Source organism: Medicago sativa, chromosome 1 (assembly GCF_051527215.1).
Source record: "Medicago sativa cultivar Bolivia chromosome 1, Bolivia_mono, whole genome shotgun sequence".
Taxonomy (NCBI): Eukaryota; Viridiplantae; Streptophyta; class Magnoliopsida; order Fabales; family Fabaceae; genus Medicago; species Medicago sativa.
The window spans coordinates 89,916,983-89,930,873 of NC_140749.1; the positions used below are offsets into that span (position 1 = coordinate 89,916,983).

Here is a 13,891-nt window from a genome sequence, read left to right on the forward strand (position 1 = left end):
GCCCGAACAATTTTTCTGAGATCTTGAACTCAAAGTTGTTTGGATATGATATCTTCTTGTCCTCTCCCAAATCGATGACTCTCAGAGTTGCCATGGATCTGCAACAATTCCAGAATGGTCTTGGTGTTGGTTATTTCAGAAGGGCTGGCCAATGATGGATTTCCATTGAGGTCGCTGGTAGGTATAACGCGGTCGTGCCATACAATGGTCCTTATAAAAAATCATCAACAATGTTAGCTAGGCTTCAACGCGATAAGAAAAATCTGTGGGATAGCAAGTGGTTTTTTTGAAGAAAATGTTCTAGGTGGTCAGCACCCTGCACATGGGTTACACCAAGAAAATGTTAATGTTCAACAATTATGGGAAATGATTATGAACCAGAGAGCTGAGTTTCAAGAGAAGTATCTCGATTTTGCAGCTAATGTGAGCATACAAATACCAATACAAGGGTGATGATAATGTTCAGCACATCGTCCAAATTTTGAACAATTTATAATATTAACTATTTCTTTTAAAATGATTTTACAATTATCAACGTGACAAGTGTTAGTCATATTTATTATCTGTTTTATTATTATTAACATTGTTATTTTAAATTATTTGTTGATGTAAGAGATGATATTACATGAATTTTATATACTAAAATTTGAAATATATAATCAACCGTAATATCAATGTTGCTATGATATCTTTTTTTTTTTTGTTGGAAAAAGAGGGCTAAATATAACTGGTACTCTTAATTTAACCATTGATCACAAAAATTTAAACATTAATGTTGCTATAGTTTTTCCCGTGTGTTGCATGAATCTCATACTTGTATATTACATGAGTTTTTTTTTTTTTTGAAAGATTGTATATTACATGAGTTAAAGTTAACCAATTTTTTTTGTGGTACAAAATTGATTTTATATGATAGGAATATAAAAGTCTGTACTACACACCGGGTAGAAAGCTGGAAAACATTAATCAGTAAAAGCTGTAAATTATTATATTTTGGGTTAAATAAGTGGTTCCCTTAAATATACCAACATTTGATTTTAGTTCTCCTAGGACATTTCGTAGACTTTTGGTTCCTCCAAAATTTTCAATCCATGAAATTAGTCACTACTTTTTAGTCTACTCATGTCTGACCTTCATATTTTTGAATGAAATTTTTCAGAAATGGGTAGAAAATTATGACAATATTTTTCAAAGAAAATTAGAATTTTTTAACAAAACATGAATTTAATATGATTTTTTTAGCACCAAAAACATAGAAGTTCGTATTTAATTTATGTTTTGTTAAAAATTAATTAATTAATTTTTTTTGGGTGAGATTTTCATAATATTCTTACAATTTTTGGAGAATTTCATTAAGAAATGTGAAGATTATACATGAGTTGACTAAAAAGTACTCCCTCTGTTTCAAAATACATGTCCAAGTCAACAACTTCACACATGCCAATGCACAATTTTGACCGTTAATATCTTTAATTATCTAAAGTAAAAAATTATAAAAATTTAATATTTAGAAAATATTTGTCGAGACAAATCAAACAACATCTTACATGCTAATATTTGTATTTATACATTAGTTAAAAATTATGGTCAAAGTAAGTCAAGTGAATAGTGCACATTGCAAAAATTGGACATGTATTTTGAAACGGAGGGAGTATGAACTAATTTCATGGATGGAAAATTTTGGAGTGACCAAAAGCCTAAGATATATTTTAGAGGAACTAAAATCAAATGTTAGTATATCTAGGAGGATCATTTACTTATTTAACCCTTATATTTTTGATAGAAAGTTGTAAAAAAGTTATTAAGAGAAAGAATCGACATTTAATATATAAATGATAAACAAAAGTTGCTCCTACCTAGTGGCTACTATGTGATTTTTTTTAATTACTAAAGTTTGCACTTAGCGTTTCACCAATATAGGTTTGGTTTTCCCTCAAAAAAAAATAAAAATAATAGGTTTGGTTTGGTTTTGAGCGCGTACAATTTTTTTGTTCACAAGTGTGACTATAGGGTTGAACATAATAACTTAACTGCTGACCCGTACGATGCAGGGTCTATTAAAAAAGCATAAAAGAACTTAATGGATATACAATATCAAGATTAAATTTGTCCTAGTATGCCTTTCAAGAGCATTTTAAAAAAAGGGTTAATAGGCTTTTACCCCCCTGTAATATAGGTGACTTTTGGTTTTGCCCCCTAGGAAATTTTTTTTTTAGATTCCGTCCTCGTAAAATGAAGATTTTTTGGTTTTGCCCCCTGACCCCAATGAGTCAGCAGAATCTCCTATGTGGCACGTGACGTCAGCAGATTCTGCTGACGTGGCGCGCTGACTGTATAATTATTTTTATTTTTTATTTTTTTATTGGGGTACACGTGGCATTTTTATTTTTTTTAAAAAAAATATTAAAAAATAAATAAAAAATTCTGGAAAATTGAAAAATTAATAAAAAAAATTTAAAAAAATTCTGGAAAAATTAAAAATTAATAAAAAAATTGAAAAAAAATATTAAAAAATTCTGGAAAATCGAAAAATTAATTAAAAAATTCTGGAAAAATGAAAAATTAATAAAAAAATTGAAAAAAAATAATAAAAAATTCTGGAAAATTGAAAAATTAATAAAAAAATATTAAAAAATTCTGGAAAATTGAAAAATTAATAAAAAAATTAAAAATTCTTGAAAATCGAAAAATTAATAAAAAATCTGGAAAAATGAAAAATTAATAAAAAAACTGTAAAAAATATTAAAAAATTCTGGAATTTTTTTTTAAAGAAATTAAAGAAATCTGGAAAAATTAATCAAAATAAAAAAGTATCTGAAAAAATTTAAAATTTCTGGAAAATATTTAAAAAAATTCGAAATTTTCAAAAAAAATTAAAAAGATTAATCATTTTTAAAAAAATGAAATTTTTTAAATTTTCATTCGTATTTTTCGAAATTTTGATTAGTATATATGCATTCATCACTTTAAAATTTAGTTTTGTATGGTTGTATTAGGTCCAGTTTAAATTTGAAGACATGCAATTGAAATAAAACGAACCAACATGTCATAACATTAGTGAATGAGAAAGCTAGATTAATAGAGTTCGATATTGCACCCGATAGAAGAACAACCGGCAAAATTCCAGGAAATACTAATAAGTTGTAATTTTTAAATGGTCGAGAAAAGGGGAAATAATGGGCGATAATAGAACACATGAATCAACGAATGTAGTAGACATTGTTGAAAACAAAATTTCGAAAAATACGAATGAAAAATTCAAAAATTTCATTTTTTTAAAAATGATTAATCTTTTTAATTTTTTTTGAAAATTTCGAATTTTTTTAAATATTTTCAAGAATTTTTTCCAGAAATTTTTTATTTTCCAGAATTTTTTCATTATTTTTCATTTTATTAGATTATTTTTCATTTTTTAATATTTTTTACAGTTTTTTTATTAATTTTTCATTTTTTCCAGATTTTTTATTAATTTTTCGATTTTCAAGAATTTTTAATTTTTTTATTAATTTTTCAATTTTCCAGAATTTTTTAATATTTTTTTCAATTTTTTTATTAATTTTTCAATTTTCCAAAATTTTTTAATATTTTTTATTAATTTTTCATTTTTCCAGAATTTTTTAATTTTTTTTTCAATTTTTTATTAATTTTTCATTTTTCCAGAATTTTTTAATTTTTTTATTAATTTTTCAATTTTTTTAAATTTTTTTTATTAATTTTTCAATTTTTTAAATATTTTTTTTTAAAAAAATAAAAAATGCCACGTGTACACTAATAAAAAAATAAAAAATAAAAATAATTATACAGTCAGCGCGCCACGTCAGCAGAATCTGCTGACGCAGCGTGCCACATAGGAGATTCTGCTGACTCATTGGGGTCAGGGGGCAAAACCAAAGAATCTTCATTTTACAAGGACGGAATCTAAAAAAAAAAATTCCTAGGGGGCAAAACCAAAAGTCACCTATATTACAGGGGGGTAAAAGCCTATTAACCCTTAAAAAAATAAATGATATTTTTATATGATTAGCATTTCTACACATACTTCTTCAATTGAAATGATGCATGATAAATTCACTCAACAAAACTTATATCAAAGTAATATTAAAGTTTATAGACCAATCCTATAGTCCTAAATTAGTTAAATGTTGTTTTTGGATTCTTAAACTGTTGTATTTTGGTTTTCTAAATTCTATTTTCTACCGAAATTGTTACTAGCTAGGTTGAGTCACGATCAGGTCGCTCTCTTTAAGACGTTTCGTGACACTGTCCAAAATTGTGCAAGGCAGACTATCAACCACGCCGCCTCCAGTATAAAACAAGTCAAACTACAACTGTGCGGTTAAATACTGCACTGTAGAAAACCGTTCGAGAATTACACATTCAATATGGTACTAAGACTACTCTTTTAATACTGAAACCAATATGGTATTGTAACCACTCTATTATGGTGTTGAGACCACTCAAATATGGTGTTACCACCATTCTAATTTTTTAACCTTTCCAAATATCAATATGATATTTCAACCACTCAAATATGGTGCTACGACCATTCTAACATCTAACTTCTCCATGAATTGAAAATATATATGTTTAAGATCATTCATATTATACCGAAAAGGGATTATGATCTTAAAATATTATTTATTCTAAAAAGACATAAATAATTGAAGGGACTATGCTCTTAAGACCATTCTTGATTCCGAAGGAACAATATACCGAAAAGGGACTATGGTCTTAAGAACACTTTTAATTCCGAAGGGAGAATAGATAGAAGTTTTACTGATGATATGTGATGAAATAGACAATAGAGTGAATGGAATGGACTGATTTAATATTCCATTGTTTGAATAAAAAAAAAAGAATATAATTGTATCCATTCCATCACATTTCATTGTTGAGAAATTCTTAGGTGAACTCTCACCCAACATGTCATCCTTACACCCATCCAATTAAAACACAACACTTCATCAAAATAATAATAAAATAAAATAAATAGAAATTTCCTTGCTTTCACCATTGTTGGAGAGAGAAATTAAACCGAAAGGAAATCATGGGAAGAGTGGGAGAAGATAGAAGGAAATATCTATTTTTTTATTTTATTATTATTTTGATGAGGTGTTGTGTTTTAATTGGATGTGTGTAAGGATGACATGTTAGGTGAGAGTTCACCTAAGAATTTCTCTTGTTTCCCTTCATTTTATTTTCCCTTCAATATGGAATATTAAATCGTAAGATCTTCACAATTTCAACTTCATAATTTCAACTTTATAATTGTAAAATTACAATTTTATCGTAAGATCTTCACACCTACACACAACAATCGTATTATACATAAATGGTGGATCCCTTGTTCAAAATTAACAAATATGCGTTATATAGTGCATTATTCACATCCAATAAGCCATCACTGAATCTCGTATCATACCTATATCTAATTATCAACCTACATTAACAAATATGCGTTATATAGTGCATTATTCACATCCAATAAGCCATCACTGAATCTCGTATCATACCTATATCTAATTATCAACCTACAACAGTAGTAGATCGAAAGAAAAACATATAAATCAAAATCAATAAAAAACCATTATTATTATTATTTATTAGCAAATGAAAATGACCATAGAAAAGAAAGAGAAGATAATTTATATAAGCTATAAAATTTTAGTTATTTTAATAAAAGATAATCTACTTAATACAACTATTTATATATGCATCCAATTAAATATGAATCTCATTCTACATGGACAAGAAAATATCATATCATATCATGAATAAGGCGCAAACTTTCTTCAGTCCACAAATGATTTTTGTACAGATCAAAGATACTATAGAATATAGATAGCCACACCTCACATAATTTTTTGAAGTGTTGCATGAATCAACCAAATACTAATCTCTATTCTACTACCTAAAATTAACGGATTCTATTAACATCACCAAAGATCTATTATAAGCACACTATAACATTATCAGTGTTTATTCAATTTTTAAAACATTGATAATCATCTACAACACCTTGATTAATTCCTTTATCTTGACCTAATTGGTTCTTCATTTATAGTCTCCAAAATAGGTTTCTTTGATCTACAATAACTTAACCTATAACTAAACCCTGATTCCACACCTTCCAAACTCAACCTCGGAACACATTCATTTTGATCATTCTCAACACAATCACCCTTCACTTCCGAACTCTCATCCGGCTGAACACGTGTCTTTCCGGCACGTAACCGCTTCGCAGCCGAATTCGCCGCCAAAAACAGCACCGCCATGTCAGCTCCGGTGACCACAGAATTGAGTCTTCTCATAGGAAAAAATATGTAAACATTTCCAAATTCCAATTCTTCATCTGCAGCAAGAGGAGAAAATCTTCTAGAAATATGAAGAGATCGAGAGTTGACTAAGAAATAATTTGGATTCTCTAACATAAGCTCAGCAGCTTTCATGATTTCTCTGAATTGTTTCACTTCTCCTGTTGGAAGGATTACTCTTGTTGCTTTTGCGTTCCTCATCAACGGTGGTGCTAAGGTGCATGAAACGTAATTTCCCATCACGATCAATAAAAAATATTACCTTATAATTTGATCTTCTTGGAGCTAGTAATCTTGAATTGATGAGAGGAAGAAAAAAAGTGTTTGCGTTGTTGATTGTTGATAGAAGCTGTTTTGGTTTGAGTACAGGAAGGGGAAGGTATGAGTATATATATAGGAGAATAATAATTACACCCTCCGGTCACTAATATAAGCAAAAATTCAATTTCTAGGTTCATTCAATTAATGATGTATGTGGTCTTTATTATAGGCTACATACATCATTTATTGAATGAACCTAGAAAGTGGATTTTTGCTTATATTAGTGACCGGAGGGTGTAAGGAAGAGTATAGTCAATGGAATATTATTATATTGGAATAGTATATTATATTGATTATTGAATGTGCATGATATGATATTATAGTTTATGCAGTGAAATGAAATTAGCATGTGCGTGTGTCAGATTGAGATTTGTTGACCGGTGTGTCTGTGCTGGAAAATGGAATTATGAGACTTTGGAAATGCGCGTTATACACTAGTGGTAAGACTAATGAGAAAATAGGAAGAAGGTGCAAATGCCAAATGCAATGCTATGCTACCACAATTTGGCAATTTATTTTATTTTATTTTATGATTGTCACATAATTTTATTTTATGGTTGTCACACTGAGGTTGAAATTTCGTCGTGAATGAATAAACCCAAACGCGTGTGTCCGTGTGGGTCCAATAATTGTCTGCCTGTTCATACTACTTCAACAAGTCTCTAGCCCCCACCTCACCCTTTGGTTCTAAGTTAAAATAATTTTCCTTGCTTATTTATTTTTTCAGTCACGCTCATGTGTGCTAATTGCCATAAGATTCTACTAAAAACCTGCCATAAGATTATTATTGCATTTTCAGTATTCCATATAAAGGTGGTAATCACTTGATCAAAAAGAAAGAAATGTGTTAATCAAGACTTAACTTAACTAACAAATGTTAATATTACTATTAAGTTGAACACATTCAATCAATTATAATCTAAGTCATCATAGTTACGTGTGCGGATTTTTAACGGTAATTTTATCATTTCATCTACAATCCAAAAAGAAAAATAAATGAGCTGATCAAAGTCACACAATCAAGAATCTATATTATTAACATCATATGTTGAATTTGAGTGATTATGACAAAATTACAGCTAGTCATCGTAATTGATGGATCCCCCGAAGGGAGTATGCAATTATTAAACGCATCTTCTCAATAAACACCTTATTTTTCTTCATAATAGAAATACCTAAATAATAATATCTTATTCGATAAGATTCTCATTTGAGATATTATTTTTTTTGGTGGTGGAGATGGTTTAACTTCACTAAAATTATTATAAGAAGTGTAACATCTTATATGGACTTTAAAAAAATTTCAAAGGTGGAAAATGCAATTTCTGAGGATTTTTTTATCAACTCTAAAATTATTTTAAGAAGTCTAACATCCCACACTAAATACAATGAATTTCAACACTTCAAAATTTTCCAGTTTTTTTACATTATGGATTTTTCATTTTTTACACATCCAGATTTGGAGGTGTAAAAATTTTCTTCAATATTTTCAAGATTTGTACATAATGACAAATCTCACCCGAATTAGTTAACTATAACAATAGAGTCAAAATTGGAAGGAAAAAAAAAAGGATTTTAAGGATTTCTGAAAATATTGGACGAGAAGTCGAGAACAAATTTTCAATGATATCCACATTACTAACATAAACCCTTTTCGTGTACAGTTTGAATTTCATTTTTTTTTTGTCAAATTTTTTTTTTGTCAAATAGTTTAGTGGCTAGAGCTCAGTCGAGAACAAATTTTCAATGATATCCACATTACTAACATAAACCCTTTTCGTGTACAGTTTGGATTTCATTTTTTTTTTTCCAAGTAGTTTAGTGGCTAGAGCTCACACGTTTAAATTGTGATCAAGTAGTTTAGTGGCTAGAGCTCACACGTTTAAAGTTTAGTGGCTAGAGCTCACACGTTTAAATTGTGAAGAAGTAGGTTGTCCGGGGTTCGAACTCCGGCCCCTACATATAATATGCAATATTTCTACCAACTGAACTAAGCTCACGGGGATAGTTTGAATTTCATTTATATCTTGATAAAACCTTTTTTTAAAACAATATCTTGATAAAACCTAAGTACTTACTTCTTTTTTTCCCTTTCATTTATAAACTTTTTTTTTTATCATAGTATAATTGTGTTCAGGAAATTATTTTTCAGTCATATGTTTTTGTGTTCATGAAATTATTTTTCAGTCATATGTTTTTGGTGAAAAATTTGTGTTGTAATCCGTTTTGCACAACAAAATACACTGATAAATAAATGTAAAAATTAAAGAAACAAAATTAAATGTAAAAATTTGTATTTTTTTTAACATTTAAATTTTTTCTTTCAAAATATAAATTAAAAGTAAAAAATAAAATGAATAAAAAGTAGGAAAATGTTAAAGAGTGTCCATATGTCACATTTATTAAGGAAACAAAGTTAAAAAAATTGTCTTGAAATTCCACTTAAATCAACTTTATAAAAATTACAATTTGGGGAATGTTAACTTGTGCCCTCAAGGCACAAGTTAATGAGTCAAATGTAGAAACTTTTTATTGAAATTTGTGTATTGCATTTAATTTGTTAACTTTTAATTAGTTGAATGCACAACTATTAATGAAATATTTCTATTTTAGGATTGCTTAACATGTGCCCTTAGGGCATAAGTTAACATGACCCTTAAAATTTTAATTTTTCTATTTTCTTAACTAATATTCTTAGAGCATTTATTACCACAATGCTAATAAGTGTTCTTAAGACATTGTCTAAGCATCTAAACGTGGTAACTTATACATTAAAAATTGTATAGTTATAACTTTTACATGTATTTTATTTGTATTTTCAAGACAAAATTTCTTTTAATGAATTCCTTAAATAATATTTTTATGACAATGATTAACAAGACCCAGATAAGTATACAGCTACAAGCGGCCTATTGACGTGAGAGCGTGTTGTTGCTTTCCCGCTAATCGTTGGTATGTAAAGAGTAATGGTCTCAATGTCATGAGCGAATATTGTCGGGAACCATGGATAATGCCTAATTATATATAAGAAAAAACAAAAATTCCAATATATTAAACAAACTCAACTTTTTTATACTTCAACATGAGTTAGCATACATGATTTGCCTGCTAGTGCTGCTAATCAGATAGTTGATTGGAGTTTTTTGGTGTACATGATGGGGAGATTGGGTTTTGGTAGTAAGTGGGTGGCGTGGATGAAGGCGTGTGTGTGTGGGGGTAGTATGTCAATTCTTGTTAATGGGAGTCCCACGGAAGAAATTAATATTCAAAAGGGTCTTAAACAAGGAGATCCTTTGGCACCGTTCTTGTTTCTAATGGTGGCCGAAGGTTTTAGTGGATTGATGAGGAATGCGGTTAGGCGTAATTTGTACGAAGGCTTCCAATTTAAGGATGATGGCATACGGGTTTCGCACCTACAATATGCCGATGATACTATTTGCATAGGAAAACCGACGGTTGGAAATCTGTGGACTTTGAAAGCGGTGCTACAAGGCTTTGAAGAGGTTTCCGGTTTAAAGGTTAATTTTTTGAAGAGTAATTTAATCGGTATAAATGTCCCAACGGAGTTTATGGAGATGGCGTGTCATTTTCTGGGGTGTAGTGAAAGTCATCTGCCATTCAAGTATTTGGGGCTACCGGTGGGGGCGAATCATAGGAGTGCTTCGACTTGGGATTCTTTGTTGGACCACGTGTTGAAAAGATTAAACTCTTGGGGGAACAAATTCCTTAGTTTTGGGGGGAGAATTGTGCTCCTTAATTCGGTGTTGAATGCTATTCCAACTTTCTACCTTTCCTTTATGAAAATGCCTGTTACGGTTTGGCGTAGTTTGGTGCGGATCCAAAGGGAGTTCCTTTGGGGAGGAGTCGGTGGAGGTCGGAAAATTAGTTGGGTGAAGTGGAGTAATGTGTGTCAACCGAAAGAGAAAGGAGGCCTTGGTATTAGAGACTTAAGGATGGTTAACTTAAGTCTTTTGGCGAAGTGGAGATGGAGAATTCTACAAGGTGAGGAGTTTCTTTGGAAGGAGGTGTTGATTGATAAATATGGACCTTCGATTCAAAATCTTTTGGGAGGGGAAAGTGGTGCTTGGTACCGGTATGCTTCACAATGGTGGAATAATATTTTGCGGTTAGACGAGGACGTGGGCAGCGAGAGGTGGTTTAATACGGAGGTCGTGAGGAAAGTGAATAATGGACGAAATACATCTTTTTGGAATTGTAAATGGAACGGAGAGGTAACCTTGGCTTCTAAGTATCCAAGACTTTTTGCTCTTTCTAATCACAAGGAGGCTAGTATAGCGGAATTGTGGCGGGAAGGAGGTGGGGATACCGGTTGGAACTTTAGTTGGCGGAGGAGATTGTTTGTCTGGGAGAATGAGCTCCTAGGTCATTTGCGCATGGATCTTCAAGACTTTGTTTGGAGTCTAGGGGAGGACAAGTGGCGTTGGAAGTTGGAGGATCAAGGTGTATTCACGGTTCAGTCTATGTATAAGAAATTGGAGAAGGCGTCCATGGTTCTTGGTCAGTGGGGTGAAGATGAATGCAGGGTTTTTAACCAAGTTTGGAAGAGTAAGGCTCCGTCTAAGGTGGTGGCTCATTCTTGGAAGGGGTTACTAGATAGGTTACCAACTAGGCTGAATTTGACTATTAGGAATGTTCTTCGTCCGGATGATAGCAATTTGTGTGTATTGTGTAACGAAAGGGAGGAATCAACTACGCATCTTTTTATGCATTGTAAAGTAGCTTGGAAGGTTTGGGCTAAAGTTCAAAATTGGTTACAAGTTAATTTTATAATGCCGTCAAATCTGTTCGAGCATTGGCGGTGTTGGGATGATTTAATGAATAACAGGAAGGAGTTGAAAAGTGGATTCCGGGTTATTTGGCATGCTACCATTTGGGCTATTTGGAAAGTTAGGAATGATATCATTTTCAATAATGGTGTATTGGAAGAGGAGGATATGTTGGAAGATATTAAAGTAACGTCCTGGAGGTGGTGTATTTCTAGGCTTGCAATCCAACCGTGTTTGTTTTACGAGTGGTGTTGGGATCCTAGGTGGTGTCTTGGAGCTGCTCGAAGTTGACTGGGGCTGCTGGTTTTGTTGTTTGGTAATGCAGCAGCAGCTGCGTTTTGTTAAGGAGGCCTGCAGAATTCTGCAGGTTTTGTTTTGTGGTTGGGCTTCAGGCACAGGGGTGTAGTTTTTTGCTGCGTTTGTGTTTTGTGTAGCGTTTGTATGTTTTGTTCTTTGTTCGGCTCAGTTTTGCGAACAGTAGGAGGTTTTTTATCGAGTCTGGTTGTTTTATGGGGCTGTCATTTGGCCTCTTTGTACTCTTTTTCCTCCTAGCAGGTTATAGTGCTTCTTGTGCAAACCTTGCTTAATAATATTTGCTTATTCAAAAAAAAAAAAAAAAAAAAAATTGGTTGGGGTGGTGGAATGATCACTAGACACTTCATGGTATAGAGTGCCTATGATATTTAACGAGAAAAACATCAACCTTTTGAAGGGGATTGAAAGATGTTAGTTTTGGTTGAAAATATATTTTAAAGTTCCACATGGCGTAGAAGACATTCTATGTGGTTCTTTTATTTGTTACTCTTTTGCTTGATAATTTTTTGTAGGTCATAAGATTGTTTCTTGAAGTCCAAGACAAGTAGGTGGTTCATTCACCTGTTTATTTTTTTGTTCGGCAAGTTTTTTGAAGTACAAGATAAGTAGAGCAATGCTTAAACATAGGTTGTATTTCTTCGTTATAAGTTGCACAAGTCGAAAACACTTTAAGTTTATATTTGACTTTTTTTCTTATACTAGAGTGATGAGATGTAATTAGGTACTCCCTCCGTCCTAAATTATAAGGAAAAAAACTCATTTTCTTTGCCCCAAATTATAAGCAAAAAAGACTAACTTTTATCTTATTTAATTATGTTTTTTCAAAAAATCATCTTTTTTAAGGAGAAATTAAATGCAATTTGCATTCATTATGCTTTCTCTTTCATTTTTTCTATAACTAATTAATAAAAGTTGTTTTTATATCTTTCTATGAAACTTATTCCAAGGATTACACAAAAAACTATACTACAAACTACAATATTTTAGTTTTCTTAATAAGTGTGAAAATATTTTTTTTTGCTTATAATTTGGGACGGAGGGAGTATTTCTTTGGAGGGTGTGGGTGTACTTCGGCAGTCGGTGTTTGAGAATAACTTATGTGTTGTAATAATTTACATATAGTGTTATTCTTTGGTTGTCTTTAGACAACAGTCGTGGTTTTTTATTCGGTTTGGAATTTCCATGTTATGTTCTTATATTGTGATTGTGTTCATTTCTTTTCTCATGCTGATTTTTCCTAACAAGAGCAGTGTGAATTTTGAAATGATCCATTAGGTTTAAACTTCATGTGGATGGAGGCGTATGATTGTCTTATCATGAATTTCTACACGAGCAAATGAGATGCACGAGTTTCTCCTTTATCCACTTAAAGTGGAACATGGAATGAAACTTTCATCATCTGCCTAATGGTTGCCCCTTGGCATTCAAATTTGGATCATGTTAGTTGATTCTAATCAAATTATTATTTTTCTCTTTGAATTGCAATAATCAAACCTTCAAGAATGTCACAAACAAAACTGCATGAAGCTCAGAGGGAAGATTGAACTTATATTTTTATGGTTACTTTGTTAACATTTGTGGAATTTGGGGAACAAAACTATTTTAGACGAAGACTTCCAATTGCCTACAAACCCAGCACATGTTCCTCCAAATAAGGCTGATTAAGACATTAATCAAGCATTCAAACCCTTTTCTTTATGTTTGGATGTGAAGAGAAAATATGAGGAAAGATAGTGAAAGGAAAGATGGTACGAGGAAAAAAAGGAAGTGGAAAGTGAAGGGATTGTTTTGGTTGTTTGATTTAATAGAAAGTGAAAGAAAAGAAAGATTTATATTTTTTAATTGACATAAATACCCCTGTATAGATATAGTAATGCATACATATTACTATACCCCAAGATTTTTTAATTTTCTAAAGTACTGTATATTATATTTTTTAGGTTTATATTTCTTTTTGTAAACTTTATAAAATATTGTATACATACATCGAGTCTTAAACACTTAATTTTCTACTCTATAATACTTTTTATTTTATTTTATATTTGTTTGACATTATTGACTTCAAACATATCATATAATTTCTTAATTTTCTTGTATAAATTGTACATTTGAAGATTTATTTTTTCCTTACTAAACTATATTTTAAGTTTGGTC

General features: G+C 30.9%; 1 protein-coding gene across 1 annotated transcript; it reads right to left on the reverse strand.

The window, feature by feature from the left end:
• Window positions 1–5,768: 5,768 nt before the first annotated feature.
• LOC146958957 (uncharacterized) lies at window positions 5,769–6,682 on the reverse strand. Its single transcript, XM_085740460.1, has one exon. It carries the CDS (start codon window positions 6,552–6,554, stop codon window positions 6,033–6,035), a length of 522 nt encoding a protein of 173 aa, XP_085596586.1. The 5' UTR covers window positions 6,555–6,682; the 3' UTR covers window positions 5,769–6,032.
• Between the last annotated feature and the right edge of the window lie 7,209 nt (window positions 6,683–13,891).

What these genes read in the sequence shown, in the direction of transcription:
- LOC146958957 (XM_085740460.1), bottom strand. Translation starts at nt 6,554, where the DNA reads ATGGGAAATTACGTTTCATGCACCTTAGCACCACCGTTGATGAGGAAC.